This window comes from Takifugu flavidus, chromosome 1, assembly GCF_003711565.1.
Source record: "Takifugu flavidus isolate HTHZ2018 chromosome 1, ASM371156v2, whole genome shotgun sequence".
Taxonomy (NCBI): Eukaryota; Metazoa; Chordata; class Actinopteri; order Tetraodontiformes; family Tetraodontidae; genus Takifugu; species Takifugu flavidus.
The window spans coordinates 6493354-6520683 of record NC_079520.1 but is presented as its reverse complement, the minus strand read 5'-3'; the positions used below and the strand labels follow the sequence as shown (position 1 = coordinate 6520683).

Here is a 27330-nt window from a genome sequence, read left to right as displayed (position 1 = left end):
AGGTGTCTATTGAAGCAACAAACTCTATTTCCCCACGTTGTAACAAACCTGTAGTAAGGTTACATAATGTAATGGGTTATCTAACCTATAAAGTGATTGCTTGGTGATCTGGGGTAGAGAGAGAATGATCCTTAGAAGAGAAAATATCCAGTGAGCAGCAGTTCTGTGGACATAAAGGCCTTGATGCTGTCAGAGGAGAATGGGCAGACTGCTTTCAGATGATGGGACGAGAGTAACTTAACCACTCGTCACAACCAAGAAATACAGAATACTATCTCTGAACGCAGAGCACGTCCAACCTTGGGTACAGCAGAAGACCAGAACAACTCTTGTCAGCTAAGAACAGGAAAGTGAGGCTGCGACATTCAGATGGTAGGGTGAGAATTTAGCGTCGCCAATATGAAAGGATGGCTCTATCCCACCTAGTATCAACAGTTCAGGCTGGTGATGGAACGGCATGAGGGATATTTCTGGCACACTTTAGGCCCTGTAGTAGCAGGTGAGCCTTGTCTAACTGCACAGTCACCAGATCTCAACCCAACAGAACCCTTTGAGATACTGTATGATGGAACGTGAGATTCACGTCATCGATGTGCAGCCACAAATCAGCTGCAACTGTCAATATGGACCAAAACCTATGAGGAACGTTTCCAAAACCTTGTTGAATCTATGCCGCGAAGAATTAAAGCGAACCTGAAGGCAAAACGGGGTCCAGCCTTTAACTAGCAGGGTGCACCACAATCGACGCATGCGCCGGAAGTACCCGGAAGAGATCGTCTTCCGGTTTTGGTATCTGTCTTAAAGTGTTTCGTTCCCAAATTAAGTAAAAATCAAAATAAACAATTTTAAAAAGGGTTTCGTTCACGCCATAAAGTAGCGACGCATGCGCAACGCCGTTTCTGCCGGCTTCTGCTACTGTTAAACCACTTCCTGTTTAAAATGTGAAGAGGAGTCCCTCCGCGGTCACGTCATAGCTGCGTAAATGCGGCGCCCCGCCACGACCTCGCTCTTTTTCCTCTCGTGCGCTGGGAAGCGGCAGGCCTGCTCGGCTCTCTGGAAGTTATAACACCTAAAGTCGAAAAATGATTATCTACAAGGACGTCATCACCGGTAATCCATCCCGTTTCATCTCCCCGTCGAGGTCCATTGCGTCGCTGGTTTGGGCCGCGCCAGTAATTTTGATTATCGCATATTGGTCGTGTTAGCAGGCTAGCTCCTCCGCGAGGCTCTTTTAGCCCGAAGCTAATCAGCCCCGCTATTCGTCGACGCTCATTCTTGTTGGCTCCAATCTGGGGCCATTGTTCATGTGCGGTTAAAAGTTTCCAGAAACAAAAAGAGTAACTCAATTTCTCGTTCCTTAAACGATATGTGACTGTCTTTTATGTGGTCTCTACGTATTATATTGCCTTTAGTCGCCATTTTATTGGTAAAGAAAGAAACATCGGAATAGCTGGACATGTGACTTATTTTAGCCACTAGTGGGTCCCACAATTAACGATACTCTTGTGTAATGTTGGGGATTTAACTGCTGAACTAACGCGTACTTTCCTTTGGACGTCGCAGAGGATGAGTTGTTTTCGGAGAACTTCAAAATTAAGGTGTCCGAAGATGGAATGTTCTACGAGGTTGTCGGGAAGGTAAACAGACTTTTCTTTAAGTCACTAGCGTCGCTGCTTTTCTGATTCTTTAAAGTTATTTTTCTCAGCTAATGCGTTACCACCCAGTTGAGATTTGCTGAAAACGGGTTCTCGATGTTTCCTGTCCTTTTGTCCAGAGGGTGACCAGAAAAAACGATGGGATCGATGGCTCTTTGATTGGAGCCAATGCCTCTGCTGAGGAGCTGGAGGAGGGCACGGAAGAAGGCACCATCACCGACGTCGACATCATCCTCAACCACAACCTCCAGCCGTCCGCATTCTCCAAAAAATCCTACCAGATCTACGTCAAAGATTACATGAAGTCGTAAGTGTGGCCGTTGGAGACGACTGTGCAGGGAGATGGTGCATATGGTCCATATGTAACACTGGTTCTGTTTGCCCGCTCAGCATCAAGAGTCACCTGGAGGAACACAACCCAGAGAGAGTGGCAGACTTTATGAAGGGCGCTATGGCCGCCATTAAGCGAATCACATCGGACTTTGACAACTTCCAGGTAGCCACTGGCGGCTTTGCCCCATTTCTCATGAAGTGCATGTTTCCATTAATGCTGAATTCACAGCAGTCTGCAGGTTCAGTGAGGTTGTGTTGACCAAGCGGTCCAAGTCGTATGTCCTAACTGGCTTTTATCACTCTACAGTTTTACACGGGTACCTCCATGAACCCGTCAGGTATTGCAGGAGCCTTGAACTATTATGAAGATGGCATCACGCCATACATGCTGTTCTTCAAAGATGGCGTGGTTAGCGAGAAATTTGTAAGTACCGTTGTTGATTCCAAACTGTCTTGATGGTGTCTGAATGTTAACACGCATTCCTCTTTGGTTACAGTAACTACATTTCGAATGGCTCCTCAACCAGACCGCGAGCTCCAAATATCCTCCCCCATCAATGTCTACAGCCTCGGCTATGAAGCTCAGTTATTGGTCATCATTGAATAGATTTTAACAGTTTTGCTTTTGTGGCTTGGAAATTAAAGACTGAAGACACTGAAGTGAACCTGAGTGATATTGTTTAAGACAGTTTGAACTGCTGTTCCTTATGCAAGTCAACTTTCTTGGACTTCTCAAATTCCATTAATGTTTTTCCTTGAAAATAAAGTTTAGCGCCATCAGTCCTTTTTTGCCATTAGGATTTCCTTTATTGTGCCATAAGGTGTTGCAGACATGGACATCAACAGCAATGCTTTTTACCTGCTTCAAAACTTTCTGGACACTTCAGAGGGAAGAAAACTGGTTGTTGCATACAAGAAGCTTTGCAGAAGTTAGCAGAAGCACAGTTGATGCTTAAAATTGTAATATAACCTAGAAAACTGCATCTTTATGAGGCGTATCCATTGAAAAGAACGCCCCCCCCCCCCTGCACAGCTGATCTCAGGCGAAGCCTCATGTACCCTCGGCTGTCTGGTAGTGTCTGTACTCGGGCTTCAGTTCCCAGGTGCTTTTGTGAGGTCCTTTGTTGTTGTAAGTTCCAATTTCCTTGAGGATTTCCTTCAGGTAGGTCTGGAAATTGAAATTCAGTGATGCACCATTTTAGGTTAAGATGAGTAGGACATGTTCTGAAACACAAGAGTACTGTTACATATTCTCCCACCATTCATTTCACCCACAAGTTGGCTAAAAACTCATTACCGGAATAAAAACTATTTAAAGCGGAAATCGAGTTTCCTCCCGCGTCACCGTGACTAACCGCTGAATAAGCGCAGACCCACTTTGCGCCAGCAGGTGTCGCTGTTGAGCTGAAATTGGGCGGCCGATTTGTGATTAATAACCCTGATGTTTTTCAAAGCTTATAATGGACATTTCTGTTACTTTAGTTCAGTTAATTTGAGTGTTAGCCAAGTGCTTTAGGAGAGAAGTGATGGTGTGGAGTGTATTGCGGCGTTTGACTCCTACTCAGCCAGTGGTTATGTAATCAGATGTAATCAGAGGGAGAGGAGGACCTCAAGGTCTCATCAGCACCTACACATCGCTCCGCTCCCTCAGCTGGAACAAAGCCACTGTGCTGTATTGATTCACCGTGATAGTGTGCGCGCACAAGCACGGCAGTGCAATTTTTCGGCCACGGAAAGACGGTGCGATCGTCAGGTGGTGGGCGAATTGTTCACATTTAACGGGATGAGGTGGGCAGGTGTGTTTTCGGTCATTTAGTGAACATTCCCGCTGGTTTGTGATTGTTCGTGCGTGTGCAGGCTGCTCACCACGGGTTGCTTGGTGATGTCCACCAGCTCCTTAATGTTGTAATACTGGTGCTTTTCAAAGGCGGAGAAGAGCATGTCCAGCACCACCTGACGCTCCGCCCTCACCATCTTCCCCTCCGACTTCTTTTTCTTCTCGTACACAATCTTGAAATCAGACAGAACATTAACACCGTGCGCAGCAAACACCGACCGACAGGATACACAATTGATCCGTTCGCTTCTTCCCGACTTATTACGTTGAAATCGTGGTTGGCCACGGGCTTGAAAACGGTAGTGATGGCTCTCTCCAGCTGCTGCGACAGGCGTGGACACTTGGTGCACTCTTTAATCTGCATTCTGACACAAAACCAAATCATCGTATTAAAGAAAGATGAGATTTCTCCATTTTCCTCTGACTAACAAGGACAAAACCACAAGTCTCAGCTCGAGTATGTCAAAAACTGCCCCCCCCCCCCTAAATGTGCAGGCCAGTTATGTGATAAATTTTCTGAGGAAGCGTAAAAAGGTCTGGACCGGTGCATCACCAAGTCTGCCATGATGCAGGGACATTTGTCAGCTGTCATCCAACTGGGCGATTACGCAACAGCGGCGCAGCGTTTCCCTGTCGGGGTGGAAACCGTGCGCGACTGGACCGAGCTCAACCGGTTAAACGATGAGTGGCATCGGGAAAGGTCGCAGGAAGGTGACGCTCTTGTGCCAGTCGCTGTCGCCGCTGCGGCGGCTCTTAATGATGCCGCGGCTGTCGCGCAGACGGCCTCGCACACGCCGCCGCCAACTGCCGTGGTTGCGTTTGCCTTTATTTCTATCGCGGCGGTGCCTCTGCCACTGTGATGCGGTTGCTATAGCAATACCCTCCACTAACTAGCTGTGGAAAAAGAGATTCCGACGATAGAGGGAAAAACGCATCTCAAAGGGCAGCATGGATTCGAGTGTTTTGTGTACTCTTCACATTTTGTTTACATCGCTCAAAAGGATTTCTGTGTCCCAAAGGTGAAACAAATAAACACGGCAGCCGTTTTGGAAAACACCTGAAACAAAAAGCTGCCTGCGACAGGATGCCTGCGTGGCCAGCGCACTCAACGTTTGCTTACTTCTTCAGCTTCATGTAGTTGTCGTTGACGACCGGCGTGCATTCGGCCCTGTGCACCACCGTCCCCTCCAGACTGAGAGCATCTACAGGAAAGACAATGAGTCAGCATCACGATTAAGGCGCATTTAGACGTGACAACACACAAGGCCAAATTTTGGTTTCAATACATGCCAAAAAAGTGTGACTTCACTGACTGCCAACAAAATATTTTCTTACCTCCCATAAATCAACTGCCAGATTTCAAACTGTAATTGTTTTTTGGTGATTTTGTAAAGGAAGGAGGACGTCTCAATCTTATAAGGAGCTTTCAGCAGCCATTTAGAGTCCCGACCCTCCACCTTTTCCTCCCTGGAGACTCCTTGTTCTGCACCCGTCCTATAAGCAGCTTCCTTGTTTGCCTTCCCCCCCCCCCCCGGTTGAAAAATTGGAATTGTGCAGGAAATGGAGTCCAGTTGGTGCGCGTTGGCGTCCTATTGGCAACATTTGGCTCATTGTGCGTTGTTGTGAAATTTGGCTTTGTTTGTGTTGTGGATACATTAAAAGGTCTGAGAAAGAGCTACATTTCACACCCACCACTTCGGCGAGCAGAGAAAAACAATCTAAAAAGATACGATGGCAAGAGCTCGTGTAAAATCACCAAAGTGGTAGTTAATTATCCGAGAGACAGCCGGTTGTTCCTCTTAAGCTCCATTCATACGGGCAAACTTCAACTTCCATTTTTTTCCCCTCTTAACCGGAATTAGTAGCCAACCTGTCTAAACATGTCAGCAGGCTTCTCTTTAAAACAACACTATACTCAGCATTAACCAAAGCTGAACAAGTGCAGGTGCAAAAGCCATAGTAACCATAGTAACCATAGTAACATGCCTCCTGACATCACATGTCGTCACATCAGGAGTCCATCTTCCCTCTTGAGCGACGGACACGCGTTGATCTCTTCCTCTCCAACAAATGGAGGCAATTATGCCCAATTAGTGGCTGGGGAGTAAAAAACGCCCACACACCAGAAGCAGGCGTGCACGTGTGATCTTGACAGCTAGAATATCCGAGACCGACCTTCCTGCTGCTGGGTCAAGACCGTGAAGATAAGGACTGGTGCCCGCCATCTTGCAGACATCCAGATGCACGTAGGCGAGCACAATCAGCGCGGCGTGCACGGCTCCTCTGTGAGGCGGATTCGTACGCGAGGTAAACATCACGTCTGCGAACCGAGGACGGTGTTCCGGGTGGTTGAAGATGGAATCTGACGTTCAGGAGATGATGTGGAAGGTGCGTAAATGTAGCGGCAGAGGCAGATTAAGCGTGAGGAGGTCTCTCATCCACCTCCCCGTCTGCTCCGAGGCCCTCTTCCTCCCAGCTCTGACCACCAGCACCGCAACGCAGCCACAAACCCAGCGCACGCTGGCTCGCTGGGCTGGTGAGAATAAATTCAGAAAATAAATCCTGCTTCCCTACAACATCTCACCTGAAGAGTTTTCTGCCCAAGGTCTTCAGAACCTTCAAGTCCTCTCATATTTCCTCACCACCTGAATCACCCTTTGCCCGTGTTTCTGTGACCCTCGCTCCTCCGTCCCTCGCTCAGAATCTCCTTCGGAAACAAAGATCCCGGCTGAGCTCTGACTGCCGCTTGTTTTCCTCCTGAAATTTCAGTGCCCGGTGGAAAAACTGTGGTGAAAAATGAGTGATAAACACTTCCTGACGTGACGGAAGTTTGATAAGAGAAATTTCCAACGGTCTCAGTTTGTATTTAAAAATGGAATCCGGGGTTGTTGCAAGAGAGATACCACTGACAAGCTAAAGAGCGTTAGCGACAGACACAGAACCGGTTCCCTTTATGTTCTCCATTCATACCGAATGCTCTGGCTTCTTCCACCTGATCAGACTGGAGCCGCATAATCGTGCGAGGTGAAGAGAGTTCACCAGTTGGATTACTGTGTCATAGTGTTTATTAATGTCCCAACAAGGAACGTTAATCTATACTACCAAAGTCTTCCCACCAGCAGGCAGTATATCTCCACCCACTCAAACAGGGATTAGCAACCAATCATAATGGTTCACCTTTCCATAAACCATCACAGAAGTAACTAGGCAACACTGACGACACGGCGTCAGGCATGAAAATCAAAAATGCTACACAGCAGGAGACCCAGTGCCTTGATATGGAAAAAAAGGTCCCGGCCCATAAGGGTTAATCATATGGATGCTATAAAAAGCATAGATGCTGGTGAACCCTCCCACTGCAGCATAAATAGTCAATTAAGATTTATTCATTCCAGCTAAAACCAGTTGAGTTTAGTCTTTATCTTCACACGTCATAAACAGGATTAAGAATTTTATTGACCTGGTTTCGGGACGCGAGTTAAGCTATTCTGAACCAAATGTGGGAGCTGCTGCGGCGTTTTCATGACAAGCGCACAACTGCAGCCTCAGAAATGGAAGCAAATTCATTCTTCTCCCCCTCTTCACATGCACACGTTCAGTCACATGACAACACGGAAGCGGCTGCAGATCGAGGGTGACGTCACCGATCAAATCTCCAAATGTAATTTTCCATTAGAGTTTATCTTCCAAGCCCAGAGGCTTCCTCATTTAGAACCTGTAATGGTCCCTTTAATCAACTCTGAGGTGATTTTCCACTGTGCCATCTGTGCACAGGACACAGGTGACCAGCGTCCACGTGGCGCCGCTGATGGTTTGGTGGGTTAAAATGCTTATATCTGAACTATAGGCTGTTCTAAGGAGCTACACTCACCTAGGAGTGTAGACAGTCTGTTCAACTAACCCAACGCCTTCTCAGACGACAACGTTAGATTTAAGAAACTAAGTTTAGAAATTCGTTTAATTTCAGCCCGATAATTCGGCATTATTCTTCCCGTGTAACAGCAGTGCTCCACTGAAACACAGTTATTTGTATAATTACAGTGTGTAAAAATAAAATCCAGTATTAATCCGCCCGATGTGTCGCGTGAATCTCCAGCACATCGACCGATGGATGGATAATGGATAAAGCAGGATGACTGACAGCTCTGAGCTCACACAAGACCCTATTTTAAGTGGTTGCCATGCCACCCTCACAGCAGTCACTGACTCCATGTTACACCACAAGCTCTTAGAACAGCTGTATGAATAATTCAGACATTTCAGGGGGACGGGGAGTCTGTTCAAGCTAAATTTTTAACTTGACTCCAACTTTTAACTAAAAGGTCCTCTGTTAAGTGAGATCCAGCTGCCCTGAGAAACAGTTTTGGCTCATTTTGAAGATAAGTGGCCCTGATGAGCCTGTTTTAATCAACAAGCGGAGGCTAAAAAAAACAGGTCAAACCTCCCACAATCCCCTCTGCTGCATCTTGGCCTCGTTTGCAATTCCAATTGACTGCCGTTGATGACGACGCCGCTAATCACTTATGATTAGGTGATGCTGCGTGGATGGAGGGAGCCATCAGTGCTGGATCACCTCCAGAAACACGTGCGCTCGTGTTTCTGGAACCCACGCAGGCTTTTTAAAACCCTCACATCAGTTCTGGGGCGCTGTCGATCAGCTCGCTTCTATCTGCAGACCCGGCTCGAGGACACCAAGAAAAACCTGTTGAACAAAAACACTTTAAAAACAATCTTTAAATTCCTATTTTCTTTAGGCCGGTGTCGTCTCTGCAGACTCGGCTCAAGCTTGAAGCCCAGATTCCACATTAAAGCCGCGTTGACGCATTCACACAGCCATAGCTGGAAACACCAGCATGTTTGAGAAAATCACTACTTCAATGTCTGAATTATACATGTGGAGAGACAGCGGCGCTATAACTCCAAATGTCAGCTCCGATAGAGAACGAGGCCTCTGTTAAAACATCTCCACACCTCCGGCTCACCTGTATTTATTCAGTATTTTCCCCTCTGAATCTGAGAAGCGTGCCATAATCAGATTAGTTGGAATAAGAGTGCAGCTTCAGTGATCTTTAAACAGATTCCATGTCACATGTAGGGCTGCGGACACAGATGGATTCGGCTGCAAAAGGGAGTTTCATGTTCAGACTCGCACAAACAAGGAGATTCTCGCTGCAAGAAATGTGCTAGCAACCCCCTCCATCTGGTGCGTGTGTGTTTAATTTCTGGCTAGTGTTAGTATTTTCTTAATTATCATATAAAAAAGGTGTAAAAGAGCAAGATGACTGAGTGTTTATTCTGTTTCTGCCTTCTCTCTCCCTCTCTCCTCGCTGCACGCCGCTGTCAACGGAAAAGAGAGGGAGGAAGAGAGAGAGAGAGAGAGAGAGAGGAGGGACATCGAGCGGCACAGAAAGCCCGACAGTTTTCAGCTTCCACTTCACACTCGCTGCTCTGCCAGACAACATTTCCCATCCACATCAGACACTCTAAAACTCTTCATACCGCGGCTGACGAGACCTTTAAATTCTGTCAGCGGTAGCTCAGCTTGACATAGCTGCAGCACGAAAGGAGAGAACGAGTCTCTTTGTTTGTACAGCAGAGAGGCACCAGGTCTGCGGAGGCTGGGTCAAGGCTGGAAAGGGGCGTCCGGACAATGGAATGGAACCTTGGAAGGATGGAAAGTGAACTGAGGCACATCAACCCAGACCTGCTGCAGCCCAGCAAGAGTTTTAAGAAGCCTTCTTCCGGCACAATTACGATTAACGTTGGAGGCTTCCTGTACACGGCGCACCGGACCACCCTCGCAAAGCACCAGGGTTCCTTTCTGGAAGAGCTGGCCAATGGGAAGAAGCCGGTGCAGCACACCGACTCCATGGGCAACCCGTTTATCGACAGAGACGGGCCGGTTTTTCGCCACGTGCTCAACTACCTCAGAACCGGTGAGCTCCAGCTGCCCGATGACTTCCGGGAGGCAGGGCTGCTGCGACGCGAGGCCGATTTTTACCGTCTGAGTGAACTGGTGGAAGCTGTGGCGGAGTGGGAAAGCCTGAGGGCGGCCCAGAGGGAGACGGCCTTCCTGGAGATGACGGATAGTCACGAGAGGTCCCAAGGCCTCAAAGTCTACTGCAGCGACCCCGTCTTCCTCGATAAGGTCAAAGCCCGCCTCGTGCAGATATCCAAGAGCCGCCTGGACGGCTTCCCAGAAGAATTCGAGGTGTCCTCCAATGTGATCCAGTTCCGACATTTCATCAAATCAGAGCCGGGCTCACGTCTGGTGCTGAAGGAGGACAGCACGTTCCTGTGCACGCTTGACTGTCTGAAACTAGAGACGGTGATGCTAGCACTGAGATCCGGCTTTAAGATGGTCACCAGCCTCGACAGCAGCAAAGGCTCGGTGGTGGCAGCCGAGGCCCTGCACTTCATCAAGTAGGCTGGAGCCGGAGGAGGAGGAGGGGGGACGACAAGATCAGGGGCGCCTTTATTCTCCACTAATGTAAGACTTTGGCTTGAAGATCTTGTAACATCAGCTCGGCTAAAAATGTGTCATTATGTGGAAGAACGGGTGGGTTGGAGTCTTACACACAAGGCCGGCGTAAAAATTCTGAATTATGTTCCGAGGTTGAGGTGAGACTTTGCAATTTAACCGTATTTATTCAAACACACCTTGTCCGCAGCCACGCCGATTTAAACCAACCAGGCCAACTTGTCACTTACGACGTCTCGATGTTTTTTTTGTTTAGATAACGTGCAGAACACACCGTTCTGTAACGTGAAAAAGAAAAAAAAAGGAATCAACTCTCAGCACCAACAGTGGATTTTTCTCTCTAAACAGTCCAGTTCTGCTGTTTTGTCCACAGCTGCAAAAGCCTACAAAATCCAGCTGTGGTACCCTGCTGTGCCATTCAGCTTTTACTATAGCCTGTGTGTGTGTTTGGGTGTGTGCGAGTGTGTGTCTGTGGCAATACACTGCGTGTGCTGTGTGTAGTTGGTTCAATAGCTTGTCTTTATTAGCCTCGGTCTAAACAAAAAAGTGTGCATTTTGTTGTGAGCAAACAATCCCGATCAGTTTGGACTCATCACAGTGTTACCGGGATCACAACAACATGTTGACTTTAAGTGCAAAGAACTGTGATTATTGTAAGGGCTTTGAATTTAGCATGATGCATGCGCACTTAATCCTGTGAGTGGTGTGTTTATTAGTGTTGTGAGCCCCTGTGAAGCCAGTGCCACAACAATGCCAATTTTCTTTATTGAATGTGATTATTTTACAAATAAAAAGTGACCTTGAAACACGTTGAACAATATCTTTAGCCACCGTGTCACATGCACAACCAAACACATCTATAGGAGCAACCATTCAATCTGAGCCACACGTACGCTAACTTATCAGCACGGCGCTTTAGACGAGCAACTGTCAGTGTTTGCGTTCCAGAATCTTCTGGTCAGCCGCGAACACCCACTGAACATTTGTCTGGTAATGTAATAATTCTGTTACACTCGTCCTCACATTTGTTTGTTGTTGTTTATACATCAGGCTTTATTTCCAGTGTAACCATACCTGGGACTATAGAATTGGAATCGCATAATACGCTCAAAGGCAACATCTGAATCAAAAGGTGTGACTAAAATATTGGGTTAAAAAGGTACGACCAGAGAGGGAGCAGCAAAACCTGAAACATTTTCTGACTTGGGCCTAATTAGTCATAAATCAACATTATTTATCAAACTGGGGATTCATCTGAGCGACGCATGTCTTCAGCGAGGCGGGTCGGTCCGGGTCAACGTGCGCAGCAACGGCAGCCGAGGGAGCGTCGTTTCCCTGCCAACGTTCTGCTGGTATCTGACCTGGCGACAGTGGCTCTGCAGATTCCAACACACTGGCAGGAGCCGTCATTATAAAGTCAATAACTTTGGAGAGATGACATTTAAAATAGCAACTAAAATGTTTTGTATGTTTGACTGAAGTTCTCAGTTTTCTTCATGTGACACAGTGGGCCATCTCTAAGGTTTTTAACCCCCCCCCCCAGCTTTATTTACCTTAATACCATTTAATAATTGTGTAACAGGCCTTGTTTAGCGTTCGTTTTTATGCTACCTTACCCTCAGTTATCCAGGCTCACTGCCAACAACAACCTGCAGAAGCCTCCAATGTGCAAACATATATGGCCTCTAAAAATACTGAAAAAGGAAACGAACCTGTAGTAAATAAAAACCAACCATGGGGCCAAATATCACTGCCACTATGGGATGTGCATATATTGATAGATTCATGATTGATCAGATTACTGATCTGACTAACCAGCCACAGAAGTAGCAGCAGGAACAGGAGATGTGGATTATGTGCACTGTTCCGTCTGCCTCTTGCTGGTTTTGTTCCCGCACTTGACCTTCCAAAAGAGCAGTCACTCTATAACTCGGTGTTCCTGGTGGCGACGGCCACGCAGACGTGCGGAGAGACGAGACGTCATCGCCGTTGCCAAATGGAGCGGATGAAACCTGGGAGAGTACCGGGATCACGAAAGCAGCAGCAGCCACACAAACGTGGCGTAAATTGACCGTGACATGACTCACTTGACCCGACCCACTTCCTGACAACCTTTGAATCCCGCCAGATGGCAGCAAGATGGACCCGCGTCAGACATGTGCCACTTCCACGTGCTGCACTTTATCTGGTGTTAGCGTCCGTCTACTATCATCCATCTTTTTCGCGGGGACCGTTTTATCATAAAAGAGGGAGTTTAACGGAGTCTGAAGGGTGACGGCTGCAATTACGGACGAAAAGACTTCAGTGGTGACTGAAGATTGCGCAATTAAATCATAATTCTTCTGTACAGACGCGCAGCAAAGTGCCAGTGGAAAACCTCTGAAAAACCGTTGCCTTGACTACCTTTTTATTTACAGAAGACATCAATCAAAAACCTCTCTGTACCTCTAAACGTGCTCCCACCTCCAGGGTGACTGGAGCCGTACGCAGCAGCGGCAGGAGTCGCTGCGCCAGCTGCCGCCGTTTCCAGCGCGACTCGTGTGTCCACGTCCACCTCTGACACGAGCTGCTTCTCACGGTCGTCCCACGCGTCCCACTCAGCAGCGACGCACGCGTAACTCGCCCCAGATACGATCACTTTCAAGGACTTAACTCATTGACCTCGCCTAGGACAACATCGCTGCAACATCAGACCTCTCCGAACTGCATATTAGCTCCGTGCATTTTTCATGGCAGCCACTGATTTTACTTGTGAGCCGAGCAGAACCTCGTCGGAGGGAGAGGTTCAGGCGACAAGGAGAGATTTTAACGGCCGCAAGTCTTTAGTTTCAATCATATTACTGTTATCAGCTCATCTCTGTCTTTTCACCTGTTGCCAGGCAAACTGAACTCCTACATCATTCACTCTCATGCTGCTTTCACACACACACACACACACACACACACACACACACACACACACACACACACACACACACACACACACACACACACACACACACACACACACACACACACACACACACACACACACACACACACACACACACACACACACACACACACCATTACTCTGGGGCTGCTCAGCCTGAAAAATGACTCACATATCTGATTTTTCATTATATATATTATATTTTTAAGCGAACCGGGAGAGGCAATAAAAAGAGACAGGGGAGGAGGGACAATGTGAGGAAGAGGAGGATGAAGATGAAGAGAATGGGCAAGGTTAGCAGGCTTCCACTTCAACTCTCCGCTCAAAAGTGAGAATAGCAGCCATTTTTCAGTCACACAAAAAGATGAGACATGGATGCTGAGGGGTGGGGGCACATTTCAACTAAACAGAGGTGTTTTTTTTACATTGCAGGTACAAAAGAACAACATCACTTTTATAACTCAAAATGGGCCAATTTGAGGGATAGAAAACCATAGAAGAATGACCAAATAGCAACTAAGTAACTGCTGTCATCAAAGCAAATTAATGGGCAGTAAATGTTTTAGTCAACTTAAATAACAGAAACGATTGGAGGGAAAGAGAAAGAGAGAGGGGAGAAAGTGGTGGCTGCACAGAAAGTGGGGGGAACCTTCTCAACACCCCCCCCCAAACAGAACAGAATATGTTCATGACAGCCAGTGCATCGTGTCCATTCGAGGTTTTAATAATCAGATGAACAAATACGATCAACATTACAGTCCTGAGTCCTTCCGCTCCTTGTTGTCCTGTATAACAGGATTAACAGGACCTCCCCCGGCCCGAAAAGAGCAGAGGTGCTGACAGGCTGGAGTCCAGCCTGACAACGGGCATATAAATGCTTCTTATCAAGGTTGTAAAAAAAAAAGAAGAAGTGAATATTCGAAAACCATGACGCATCCCTGTTGACACAAATTTTTAAAATAAATCCTGCTGCGGATTCTCAGAGGAAATTCTTTTGTGATCATGGCTCATGCGCTCTCTCACAGGGTCATGAGTATATGGATGTTGAACACTTATTGAAACATCTATTCTTGCTTTGAAATAGGTCAAACTTAACAGGAAATTTTAACTGCGTATCGGTTTAACCAGACAAGATGCGAAGCGTTACTGGGTCATCCACAGGTTGACAGCAAAATTGGGGCTTAAATTTTGTTCTTTAGTGCCGTTAATCCCTCCTATTGTGTAGTTTTTAGTTTTTGAGTTAACCGATTGTTCCGAAACTGCACCGAGGCAACAGGAAAACAAAACCTAGCGGCAATAAAAGCATTTTTATCATCCTCACTAAAACCCACGTCTCTTCGAATAAAAGTGCAGTTTGCCTTCAATCTCAGTCACTAAAAAAAGGATCACAGTGCCTTTAAGGAGATTAAAAGTATTTTTGTTTCACCTAAAAATATGGGAACTGAGGCACAGGGGTAAAACACTGTGTTCTAGATGTGGGAGTTCTGGTTGCGTTCTGCCTCCCAGGCCAAACAACATGGCTTCCTACAGGGCTCGCAACCATCTCGCAGGGGAAACGGTATATATAGAAGACATCCAAGACGGCGTGTCAACGTACAGTTAAGGGCGAACGCAGGATATTTTCATATTTTATTTGGCTTCTCACATGCACTTTTACCCAAGACATTTAAGAATGTGCAAATTCTGTTTAGTATTCTGTGAGGAAGAAACTGCAGGGTCTTACTGGATTAATCATACGGCGCGCCAGTTTGTGTTTCCATTCAGGTTTTCCTTTCTCCATTTGGCTGTGCAAAGGTTTGCCTTCAGGGTACGACGCAGAGATCGACATTTATAGCCGTGCTCCAATTTCGACTGTGCGCTCCTCAGTTAGAGCCAGACTAAGGGTGGGTGAGAGGCTGTTTTTGCTAAGAAGACTGAGAAAAAAAAAACTTTTGCTGAGTAAAACCGCCAAAAAAAAACCATTTCCTTGGAGCAACTATAATGCAGACAACAACATCCACCGAGAGCGCTATAATCCAATCAGCTGACATCTGATGCAACAATATTCCCGGCGTTTCCTGCATCCGTCGATGTTCACCGACAAGAGGGAAAGACAAACGCTAACTTTCATTTCTCTCTGAAACCCCCACTTCCAGCAGAGCTCATTGATGTTAAATTAAGAAGGAAAAAAATACCTGCTGAGGCTTCATTTAATGAAATCGCTGCAGCATTCATCAATATTTACAGTCCTCTCATCCCATATGTGTAAACCTTGACCCTTTCTTACCCTCAGTCATTAGCGCAATTGTTCCACTCAAATATAAGTACAAAGTGATGAAAAACACCCCCTGAAGAGGCTATTTTTTTTTCACATGATTTTCTTTGACCTTTTCAGCTTTTTAATAACCTGCTGGCAGAGGTACAACTCAGCATTACACATCAGCAAAGTTCGGGCAAAATCTCCCATTTCCTGCAGCCAAAAACAGAAATGAGAGCGCAAACTTTTGTTGGCCAACACTTTTTCATTCCACCTTAGGAAAAAGCAAAGCGGCAGCTCGGAGGAGAATAGCTGGCCTTGACTCACAGTGAATCAGGTGCACGTTTCATCGCAACTACAGGCAACAGATGTGTGAAGCTTTCCGCTATCGAAGGACCCACGAGGGGCAAATATGCTCCGAGTGCCGGAGAGCAGCGAGGAAAATGGCTCCAGAGACCAGTGACCTGCTGGGATATGCAAGTAAAGCCGTGGCGCCGCCACAGGGAAGGGCTTGAGAGACCGAAATTTGGGAACCGCCTGTGAACAACAGCAATTGCATGAAGATTGGCCAAAAGCTTTCACATCATTAATACATGGTGTTACTGCTATTACTGTTTCTTTGTAGAAAGACAAATAAAGCCTTCTTCTAAAGCCTGATCTGATCATGGAAAGCAGAGAGAACCCAAGCTGTGATTATGAAGGTCTGACTTCTCATTTCCTCCAACAGCTTTTAAAAGAAAGCTTGAGAATTTATAAAGAACACAAAGAGGGAATATCGTAAATATCAGGCGCCACTTCGCTGGCTGTGGGTGTGACCGTTAGAGGCGCAGTGCAACACCAGCTGTTTGTTTGCTATGCATTTCATTTCCCTGCTGGTAACACAGAAGCTCAAACCGCCACAAAGTGCCTCCGACGGGACAATGAGGTCGCTGTTTGAGTCACTCTTGCAGGCAACATATTCCAATCTGATAGATCGCCTTCGGAGTGGGGTAGGATTAGAGAGGCACGCTGTGGAAAACTGTGTGATGCTATCGTATAAAGAGAAAAGAAGAACCTCGGGTATGCTGCCAGCCCCTTGCTGAAACCTCACTGCGAGTAACAAGGCAGAGAACGACTCCAGCATGTAACCACAACAGGCCATAGATGAACCTGTTTTGTGTAGCCGGTTAGTAGAATTAATGCCAAAATAATTTGGCCCATTTACCGTTTCTGCACCACTAAAAAAAGGCAAAAGAATAACTGAGATCTTCGGCTCCTTTAAGTCGGTATCTGGAGGATGCACGTTTGGCTGAACTCTGAGTCTGCGTGGGCAGGGTCAGTCAGGATTTCTGGACACTCTGGTTTTGACTGCTAGAGGAGGCGGGCAGCCAGTCTCAGAGCCTGAAGCTCAGCTAACCCCTGTTTTTCCTTCACGGGAGTCACTGCTGCTTGGTGGTCTCCCTGCTTTCAATGATCCGTCTCCATGGTGAAGGTGTGGCAGGAATCAATCCGTTTGAACCCCCCTGTGATTTCCCATTAACTAACTGGGAGTCTAGTACCACCATCTCGCTGGATTTCTGTCAAACCTAGTCAGTCGTTTTAGTAATATAATCAGATGTGTTGGCCAAATCTCTATTAACGCTGATATTATAGAGCTTTTGAAATTATATTGACCTTGATTTATTACAAGGGACACAAGAGGAAACATTTCCATTATGGATACCTTTATAGGTGCAGTATCAAGTAAAAATACAGCCATATCAGTTTATATGGATAGAACACAGGCTACAAAGTTAACTTCACTTTTCAGCCTTTAAAAATATTTTTTTAAAAATACATAGAAAATATGAAAGCATACATTTGTAAATGGAATGATTTTGCTGGGGACTAATTAGACAACAATGGAAACACAAGAGTTCACAGCTGTTGCTGCAGCTCTACAGTAAATAGGTCTCCCGTTGGACTAATTTAGGCAAGACACAACCTAAATTCTCATTATAAAACTCCAGGAAAGCAGTTTAATGTTTGGCCTAGAAGCAGCTGAGGATTTAATGCTTCATTTCCAGCATTCTCTCCCAGTAGCACTGAGCCTCACCAGTTCAATCCTGCTTGTGGGCCACCCTGTGAATGGAGTTGGATAAAGCCCTCCAAGCCAAGTGCTGCGTCTGTCCTCCGGCTACAAAGTCATGCTGTTCAAGAGGCATCCAGTCAAGAGACATCCCTCTTTAGACCCTTGGCAATTTATGAGCCACACTTTTGGAATGGACCTACAAAGCCAAGCCAAACGCACTCCCTCAGTAAAACACCTACAACATTCCGGATTCAACAACGCAGCCATTTTAAAGGCCAACATCAGGGTGCCAACTATTTCATCCGTTCCGAAACTGCACACACAGTTTGTTAGAGTGATATTAAGCCTCTTCCCTGACAAGCAACCCAGTGCACATGAAACAAATACAAAATGAAAGCATCAGATGTCAAAGGATGAGAAAGATTCTCTTTCCTGGTTTGTTTCAGTGCGCTAAATTAGCATGCAGTAGGGGTTTTACACAGCTCTATAATTACAGTTGTGTTCTCTTACATGGTGAACTGAGCAATGTTGAACAATCCTTAGACACATCTGAAATGAATACGCTTAAAAAGGGCCAAAGAAAGAAGTGAAACTTGCACTATTGTTTGGGCTGCTTTAAAAGTTTTAATAAGAGCTTTACAGGCGGCAGGAGGAGAGTCATACTGAAACAGAGCAGTATATTACATCTCCTCTTCTCCCCTCCGCACTTCCGTGCCAACTAGGCCTGTTGCTTAGCAACCCCTTAATCAATACCTGGTTCTTGCCAGAACAAAGAAGAACAACGAGAGCGGGAAATAATGAGGGAACACTTAGCTAGCAACCATACAGTACAAAAGCCATGTCAGACACCATTCATGTATGTATCAATGAATGACGGTTACCATTAGCAACCTCCCTGTTATTGTCTCATTGAATATTTCTATGAGAGGTGATGGAATGAATAAAGCAGGTTGAAATGTTTGAATTACAAGGATGTTTGGCTGGATGGAGTCGAGCTGTTAAGCAGGGCTAAATTCTTGCGATTTCCTCAACCACGAAATAATAATCCTCTACGCATTTAACGAACAATTTCTGTTAAATTGGTTCCGACTTATTAATTTTTAAATTCCATCTGCTGTATTTAGAGTAATTTTGTAAGTGATTTCATATTTGAGCCAGTTTTCAGTGGTCAAAGATGCCGATCTGCTGACATTTTTTTTAAATGGTACTAATGATCAAATTAAAGTAGAAAAATACTTTTTACACTCTGTTTTTGAGTGCGGAGCTCAGAGTGGGAGAGCTAAACCATCAGAAAACACTGAACATCTCATACACTCCTCCTGGGATGATACCAGACCCCATCGTGCATCGTTTGTGGCGATAAAGCAACTAAAAAGAGATAAACCAGAACTAAATTTCTCACTTACAACTTTTCCCTGCTCTCCTCTGAGGCGTTAACTATCGCAAAACAGTTCAGTAGATGTGAGGAAAAAGAAGCGAGAGACTACGAGTGCAGATCAAACAAGTGCAAATGGAGCGTTGCTGGAAAGCGCGTGCGTGTTTAAAAAGCAAGACTGGGAAGCTGAGTGGGAGACCGGTGTCATACAATACACCTTCGTGTGGGTGAGTGGGGGTGGAGCTGAGCGTCGGTCAGGTAAATAGAGACCACAGCACCACATCTCAGTGGACATTAGCCTACATGTTGTTTCAATCGCACTTTCACGTTCAAGCAAGTTGTGTCAAGCCGAACAAAAGGTTTGCACGCCTGTCAACGCCAGGTTTGGACAATCTCCAATAAGCGTATTGTAAAGGCTGGTTTCTACACCAGTGCCAAATAAATATGGATCATCTCTAAGTGTAGCTGGCAATAAAAAGACAGAGGGTAACTGGGAAAAAAAAATTCAAAGGAGGCATAAAAATCCATTTATCACATGTATGTAGGAGGAATTAATGCACATTCAAGTGTGGGTGAATCTAAAGAGCCTGAGGGTGGTGATAGAATAAACCTTGTAACTAGAAGAGGAAGAGAAAAATCATCTTTGTTGACAAGCATGGCCGCTAAAGACCACAATCTGAACTAATAATTTCTTTCTGTAACTGTTTGCCAACAAATGTTTTAGTAGAAATGCACTCAACAATCGAATCGTGATGGGAATTAGTGATGTCTGAATGGTTCTGAATGTCCACACCACAACCGTCTGGCTTCAGTGGGATGAGAAATGATTACGATTATTAATGGCTCCAAGGTTTGTCTGCATCCTCTTTAACTCTGCTTATCTGCCTAATGAGCGGAACACAGTGGTGTTTTCCTGCTCGTCCAGGTTGTTTCTCCGATTTTAAATCAATACAACTACAGAACCTTTGTGGAAGAACGTCCATCATGGGTCCTTGACTATGAAATTATCCAAGGACGCACTCGCCAGTGGACACCACAGCACTGGATTTGAAGATTCAAAGCTATGGCCTTGACAATTTAGAAAATATAGCAGCTAAACTGATGAAAAGCTTTTCATAAAAGGAGACTGTAAACATTTGGATGCACTAAGAAGCAGAAACGAGAGAGTGGAAAATCCTGTGCAGTCAAAAAGATATTTTTCAGTGAGTATTCTTCCGTTTCACTCCTAGTTAAAATGCATCTCCTTCATTTTGAGGTGTTTAAAAAAACTAATTTGTAAATGGAAATATTGGGAGAAACACCCACAGTGTAGTTATATTTACACTCTGGGTTTGATGCAGACCCTGGCGTGACACATCCCGCCTGGCACCATATCTGAACACACTGAAGCTCTGCTAGAAGAAACTGTAGACGCCCTCATCGAGCTGGAATCATCTCACCTGGGGGAATCTGTGCATTACATGTCGAATTATTCAGCCTATTAATGAGGCTCATAAAAGCATCAATACTTCCTAACATGGTGCAAGTACAGGGCCATGTTCTCTTATTGTTAGAGGGGATCTGACTGAGGATAAAGCCCTTTTTCTGCTCATAACATGCGCTGCCAGAGGGTCAATCACACCCTGTCAGATCCACTCAGTTTGACCCATGCCCCCCCATCAAATGTTTCAGAAATAAAGCAAAGAAACAGCCTGACACTGACCCGTGCTGCTCTGGCTGTAGGTGAGCAGGGTCTGCCCTCCCACGGCGTGCATACCGAAGGGGTGATCCCGCGGGACCTGAGGTGACGCATCCTTCTCACCGGCGGCAGCCAGGGAGGTTAGATCCTCGCTCAGTCGGAAAGAGACCTACGACACGCGGCCGATTCAGGGGTTAGTGACAACTCTCTGATCCAAAACAACATGATTATTATTGATTTCTGGATGGAAACTGAGTGACCGTGTGCGTGGAGCAGCCCACCTTAGAGGTCCGGGGGCTGGTTATCCCACTTTAAGAGGCATTATTACATGACATTTTTACCTTATCCTGCATCCCACATGGAGAGGAAACATCCCACATTTGTGCTGAATGCAGTCAGAATAATAATAATAGAAACCGGGAGCTAACAAGGTAAGTTACATCGCCACTTCAGCTCACATCACCTTAGATTTCAGGAAAAAATAGTAGCCGTTACAACAACTTATATACTGCACTAGGCCATTGGTATGCATTATCATTACGAATAAACCTGGAAGGCGTGTCAATGGTACGTTTATGTCAACACGCTGTATGCGCAGCTCATGAGAGCAGGTCTGCCTTTAGTCTGAAAACACGGAGAGTCCCAAAAACGGGCAGGGAAACAGTCGCCCTCGATGGACACGCATGCAGACACTCTCAACAGTTTGAACATTAACGCTCTCATGAGTGACTTTAGCCCCTCAACCCCTCAGCATTAAAGCCACTTTTGTTGCTCTACAAGTGGAGCTGCCTCCCAGCTCAAAGGAAAGTGCTTGGGGTTTTTTTTTTGAGTTGCAGATAACGTCCCCGGAGAGCGCTGGGAACTGGGCTGGAAACAAATCTGTATGCTGCACCTTTTGGAGCTGTGGAACACTGTTGTGTGGTCTATTTGCGTGTGTGTGCACCTGTTGTCTGCAGCTACAGGGTTAAAATGTGGTGCACGGAGCATTACTCACTGCTGTGAGCAAACTCCACATGGAAATTAGACAGCACCTCTCAACACAAGACCCCAAACCTAAAATCGTTTCTCATGGTCATGATGACTGTAACAAAGTAGACTCAAACCCTGTTGCAATGCTGGTATCCAGGATACAGTAAGGCTCCAAGCATATTCTTGCATTACTTTATATATCCAGTCTTTGGCATGAGATAGCAGCTGTATGTTGGATGTGGAACCAGACACGGTTCAAATTTCATGTTAATCTGATTTATGTCTGTTCATCAGTTAAAGGGCCATTTCTATATTTCCACACTGAATCTGAATTAAGATTCACGTGGATTCGTTTCTTGTTTTGGACGCAGTGTTTCTGATGGCTCACTGTGCAACAAAACAAACAGAAGGTTCAAATTCTTTGCAACGGGAGCAGATGTAGACAAAGCCATCGGTACTTCAAACTTTCTGTCAGCACCAAGGCTGCGAACCACCTCGCCCATTATAAAATGCTGCCAATTTGGTGAACACAAGCATGGCCAGAAGTGAACATTTACCCAAACACAGATACACTGGATCATGCAGCCTCTCACCTCTGGTTTGCCTTGTTTCCTGTGAACAGATTAAAGGGGATAAATCATAGGAGACGTTTAACGATGAAGGCGTGGTAAGATGTCTGAAGGAACTTACTTTGCAATGCTAATCGTTCCTACTTCTCCTTTATCCGAGGCCCTCTCCCATTGCTGAGATAAATACCTGGGCACCTGTTGACAGGCGGGATTTGATGTCAAACTGATGAACATTTTGAAGATCATTACCTGACAAACCAAACAACAACAACGCTACAAGCTGATGTTCCTGAGAAGCGACACCTAAAACGTGGTGGGGGGGTCGAGCCGATAAACACGCTCAAATCAACAACTGCGATGCGCTTAATGTCATTAAGAACGACTGAATCATTTATTTCTCACGAACCTTTACCAGCCAGACGCATTTGTTTTCTTTGGCTCCAGTTAGGTTGAGTTCAGTCTTATCTGTCATCTTGGTCGACGGTCAGTCACGGATTAACCAAACTCGTTTAATGATTTTAATCAGTCCAATTACGAAGAGAAGCGATCAATATTACTTCCGGTGATTATTTCAAAGTAAAAGACAGAGCCCTCATATTAACAACCGTTTTGTGAATTTGTTTTCAGTTTTGTCTACGTTTTTATATTCTGCTGTACACACACACACACACACACACACACCACACACACACACACACACACACACACACACACACACGCTTTTTACAAGTTAAAGTGTTTCTTTTTTCATGCAGTCACAGTCTCAGTCAACCATCCTCCTCATCAGCACAGTCTGAAAAATATTACTTAAATCAATAACAGCATCTTCACCTGAACCCGAGACTGATGATCAGTCTGGAGCTGTAAGTGAAGTAAACCATTGGAAAATGCAGGTTTTTTCTGACAGTTGTGCCATCACTGTGTCTTCAGACTTATTGGAATTTATTACTGATTGGACTATTATTAAAATGGTTTTCATGCAATACTTAAAGCTCCTTAGGCCTTTTGAAGTGACTGCTGGGATCGATTGTAAGTTGAGCCTGTTCGATGCTAAAATTAATTCTACTAAATTAATAATGTATTTGTTTTCAGGATCATTAGTGTTCTTCTTTGCTGGGCATCGAGGGTGTAATTAGAAATGTAGTTTGTTTAGAAGGGAACTAAAATATGTATGCCAATAAAGAAAATGAGCATTTTGTACCAATTAGTTTTTATTAAGTTAAACTGAATATATCGATACTTGTGAAAATTAATTTAAAAACTTAGTGGAAATTCTGTTGATTATTGTTTACAGTTCAAACCTTTATTAATGGACACAATATGGTCTACATGACTGGTAATATCTTTTTTATTATAACAAAATATGTGGCTGGATTTAAGAGGGAAATTCCAGGTCGTGTGAAGGAGCATTTTTCACTGTTGGTCTTGTCTTCTGTAGGAAACTAATATCTAAAAACTGAAGGCACTGGTTATCCTCATTCTTTTGGTGGTTTTATTTTCCTGAGCAAATAAATTGGTTTAAGAGCGTTTTCCTCTGAAGACTGCGGTTACACTGCCACCTAATGGACAACTGCAGGAACTGCTCTACTTTTCGTCCTGGACGTGATCTACCCATCAAATCTAGATAGATTCTATCTAGACTGAGAGGATCTTTGTCATCTAATGAAGCCCGTCCAACACAAAAATCCGTACTGCTAAATGTGCCACTATTTGTCTGTCTGTACTTGTACTAGTCTTATGATTAAGTTCTGTTTTTATTTCCTGGTCATTTAAACATAAATCTGTAAATTGCATGACAATTGTGCAGAACTTTTCCACACATGAAAGTGATCAATTTGCATTCCATTCCATGACACTGTCCTGTGGACCAAAGGCTGCAGGATGACCCATGTTTTGATGAGCGTACTTCCAGGTAACGTAAACATTTTTGCTTTTTAATACACAACACATTTCCCCTGGCAGCATTTATTTATTTAGATTTTCATTTAATCCAGTTCCAGGAAAAATGGTGTAGTTGTGTTTACGTCTGTAGACGCACCTTCCTGGGTAAATAATTATGCATATTTCAATAAAAACTGGAGAGAATGAGTTACAGCAGATGTTACTGGTCTTTGGTTTGACTCCAGAGTAAGTTCCTGTGCCTTTCAGTGGATCTCTTTGCTGAATGAGCCAGACCAAATCAGAAACTCTCAACAAAGATCTAATTCAAAAATGCAGATTTTGCTGTCACCACATTGATATTAGCCGGAAGTTACAGCAAGACATTGAGACGCAGCCTCCCAAATGTTGGCAGCAGTTTGCCTGCGCCATTGCAACGTGTTGAAAATGTGTCTTACAGGTCAGAAAATATGAACCGGCAAGGGTGCTATCACTCTGATATGATCCTGAAAGCTCTTTTCATCAGGGATGAAATGGACTTGGCTCAAACTGACAAAAGCTTGTGGCTGTTAGCGTTTTTTTTTCCATCCAAGGTCAGGCTCACTTTGAGGCATGTAGCAGGAGAAAAACCAGCATGGGTTCCTTAATTAAATGCCATTCTTAATGGCAACGCCAACTTTCAGATGGCTGAAATGTTTCTGCTTCGATAGATAATTTTAAAAGCCCCTTTAAACTCGTCGCAGTCATAAGTGATAAATTTTCCATGAAACTACATGTTCTCACTCTGTTGCTATGGCAGCAGTTGGCTGATTTTGCACAACAAATAATAATCATGAAAATACTGTAGGACCCCTGTGGCGACACACTGTACTAGAATTTCTTTTACTATCCTGGTTTATTTTAACACTAATTGCTTGGCTAATGTAATATCTGTTACATCCTAATGCACAGAAATGACACATGATGCCATCAATCATCTCTCCAGATTTAAAGCCTCCTTGTTTGATAAATCTAATAGAAATGAAAGTAAACACACTTGCATTCTTTAACCACAGCACAGACCCACCTCTCCACCTTCTAAAACTCCACTTAGCTGCGTTTGTTGACACTTAATCTGAGTCTTTGCCATCTTAAATGCTCCATTATTAAATGCGCCGTCTACTCTCGAGTTCACCTTTCACTCCACGGCCGGGCATCGGTTCTAAGGTTTCTGCTCTGATTGTGATGAATGTACTACTTTCTGTCTGTGTCAATGCTGAATTAATTGAAGGCTTTGAAACTATGTTCACCTCACTCCGAGGCTCCGCTGGAAAAGAAGCACTAAACCGTGACCCAAAACAAAAGCTGAAAGGTCGTGTATAGACTATACATTAGTGACTGTGTGGGTTTTACATGGAGCTTGTTGCACCCGCTCATGTCAGTGCAGCACGTGTCACACAGTTGATGCGAATTTACTGTAAATACAAATACACAAGATGAGAAAAGTAATGGCTGAATTCTAGATGAGTTGGTGGGTAGGGGGGGGGTTGCTGTAGACCCCCCTTGGAGTGCACACAGAAACTGTGCCAGGATGAATCGTGGTTGAAACCACATGCAGACAAAGTAGCTGTTTATAGCTGCATATGCCAGCAACATTGCATCTTACAGAGGATTTCATATCTACTCTTCACCAATGAAACGGGCGTGCCTGCAAGAGTATTTATACATGCTGTAACACACGTACACTGTGAGTTCTGGTGGTGGTGGTGGTGTGTGTGTGTGTGGAGGGGGGGGGGGGGGGGATCTGTCCTGTGGGAATAAAGCCAGGATCGGTTTTGGCCTCCTTTCAAAACAGAGAAGCTCAGTGGACACAAGCCCCAGACAGAGACACAGACACCCTCGCGGGCGTCACTGTGCTCCACATCCCCACTCTTCATGCCAAAACCTGTGTTGTTTCAAGAACTGACTATAACTACAGCTGCCTTTAGACGGCAAAGGCAGAATAATCACGGCCAGCTTAGGGAGTCCTTGTTGAATTTCAGGCCATATGAGAAAAGTCAGAGTGAGTCGCTGTGTAATTGAATCAATAACTGACAGCTAAGTGCATCAACAGGATTAAAAAGAAAATATGCTGGACGGGTTCTACAAACTGGGGAGCCAAAAAGAAATGATAGTGCAGATAGTGCAGTGAGCAGTTGAGGTCTTTGCTTTTGCATCAGCCCTGACACTGCAATGTATCAAAGGTGGGCTCATGGAAATACGGTATAACATTGAGCAGATGCGTCCTGGTTTTAAATCAGGCGACTCCGCTTGTGGATTGGAATTAAGAATACTACAGCAGTCTTGGGAACTCTTAAAAGTGGCTGGTTGTTGCCACAAAATCAAGGAAATATAGACAATTGTAATCCAGAAAGGGGAGAGCTGAGCTGTGGACATTACCGACACTTTCTTTCAATTGAAATAAATGGTAAACAACTTAATAATGGTACAATGAGAAAACAACGCGGTGGATTATACTGTAACTTTCACTCAGAACAGAACAGAATGTTTACTAAATGCAAGCAGAGTCGAGGGTATATTTGCTGGTTATTGTAGAGGAGATGGCACAATAGTGCTGAATGTTTTGTTGTTGTGGAGTGCCAGTGTGATTTAAAGCTGCTGACTGCACCAGACGCTTACACTGCACTGGGCTCCTGCCTCTGCTCTCATCCATGATGCTGCCTGATCGACCTGCCTGACAGTTAATCACACCCTCTTCCCACCGGTTTGGCTCTGCTGCCTCCTTCTTCTCTACAAAGATTCACATTTTTGGACTGTACAGCAAAAGCTTTGGATCGGCCACACATTGTCAGGTTAATGGGTAATATTTCCAAGCATAGCCTCAATTTAAACGGCCGTCGTGGAGCTATTGTCATTGAAGCACCGGTGAAACGTTTTATCTAGAGATGATCAGAAAGGCCCAGAACACAGAAAGCAGAATTTAATGACCAAGAGTGGCAACATTACACATCAACAAAGAGTATAAATACCCTCACTCTGTCAGAGAGAGGCCCCAAAGAGTACCTGTTTGTAGAATAATCCTTCAGTATAGTTGACACCTGTGTCTGCAGAGAGATCTAGTAGCTCTCTGACCACTGTTGTTGTCCGAAACACTCTTGTTGTTGTTGTTTTTTTTACCAGTATTATCTGTCTGTTCAAGGTGTATATAGATAAGTGGCCTTATGAACTATGTTTTTTCCCCTAAATTTCTATTACGGTTTCATTACGAACAAAAATATAATCAAACGGAACATGTTTTAAAACATCTATCTATCTATCTATCTATCTATCTATCTATCTATCTATCTATCTATATCTA

The 27330-nt window shown here is 44.9% G+C and overlaps 3 protein-coding genes across 4 annotated transcripts; 2 read left to right on the top strand and 1 right to left on the bottom strand.

Moving 5' to 3' along the window:
* The first annotated feature begins 925 nt into the window (after positions 1–925).
* Positions 926–2771, top strand: tpt1 (tumor protein, translationally-controlled 1). The gene is made up of 6 exons (XM_057025278.1): positions 926–1110; positions 1564–1637; positions 1775–1962; positions 2046–2151; positions 2296–2412; positions 2486–2771. The coding sequence occupies exons 1-6, from the start codon at positions 1083–1085 to the stop codon at positions 2486–2488; spliced, it is 516 nt and encodes a 171-aa protein (XP_056881258.1). The 5' UTR covers positions 926–1082; the 3' UTR covers positions 2489–2771.
* Positions 2606–22672, bottom strand: LOC130521594 (general transcription factor IIF subunit 2-like). 2 transcript variants are annotated; one of them, XM_057025257.1, is made up of 8 exons: positions 22522–22672; positions 22237–22310; positions 22140–22158; positions 20602–20746; positions 4946–5027; positions 4091–4190; positions 3855–3998; positions 2606–3156 (listed from the first exon to the last, which is right to left on the bottom strand). In XM_057025257.1, exons 1-8 carry the CDS (start codon positions 22585–22587, stop codon positions 3040–3042), a joined length of 747 nt encoding a protein of 248 aa, XP_056881237.1. In that variant the 5' UTR covers positions 22588–22672; the 3' UTR covers positions 2606–3039. The 2 variants fall into 2 exon arrangements, with proteins under 2 accessions (XP_056881237.1, XP_056881246.1); XM_057025266.1 differs by having other exon boundaries at positions 20656–20746.
* On the top strand, positions 9221–11112 carry kctd4 (potassium channel tetramerization domain containing 4). The gene has a single exon (XM_057025243.1). The coding sequence runs from the start codon at positions 9476–9478 to the stop codon at positions 10250–10252; it is 777 nt and encodes a 258-aa protein (XP_056881223.1). The 5' UTR covers positions 9221–9475; the 3' UTR covers positions 10253–11112.
* Positions 22673–27330: the final 4658 nt, after the last annotated feature.

Coding starts and splice junctions, on each gene's coding strand:
- kctd4 (XM_057025243.1), top strand. CDS start 9,476: ATGGAATGGAACCTTGGAAGGATGGAAAGTGAACTGAGGCACATCAAC.
- tpt1 (XM_057025278.1), top strand. CDS start 1,083: ATGATTATCTACAAGGACGTCATCACCG. Junction 1,111..1,563: donor CTACAAGGACGTCATCACCG/GTAATCCATCCC, acceptor TGGACGTCGCAG/AGGATGAGTTGTTTTCGGAG. Junction 2,152..2,295: donor CGGACTTTGACAACTTCCAG/GTAGCCACTGGC, acceptor ATCACTCTACAG/TTTTACACGGGTACCTCCAT.
- LOC130521594 (XM_057025257.1), bottom strand. CDS start 22,587: ATGACAGATAAGACTGAACTCAACCTAACTGGAGCCAAAGAAAACAAA. Junction 3,999..4,090: donor TGGCCAACCACGATTTCAAC/GTAATAAGTCGG, acceptor TCTGATTTCAAG/ATTGTGTACGAGAAGAAAAA. Junction 3,157..3,854: donor ACATCACCAAGCAACCCGTG/GTGAGCAGCCTG, acceptor TTCAATTTCCAG/ACCTACCTGAAGGAAATCCT.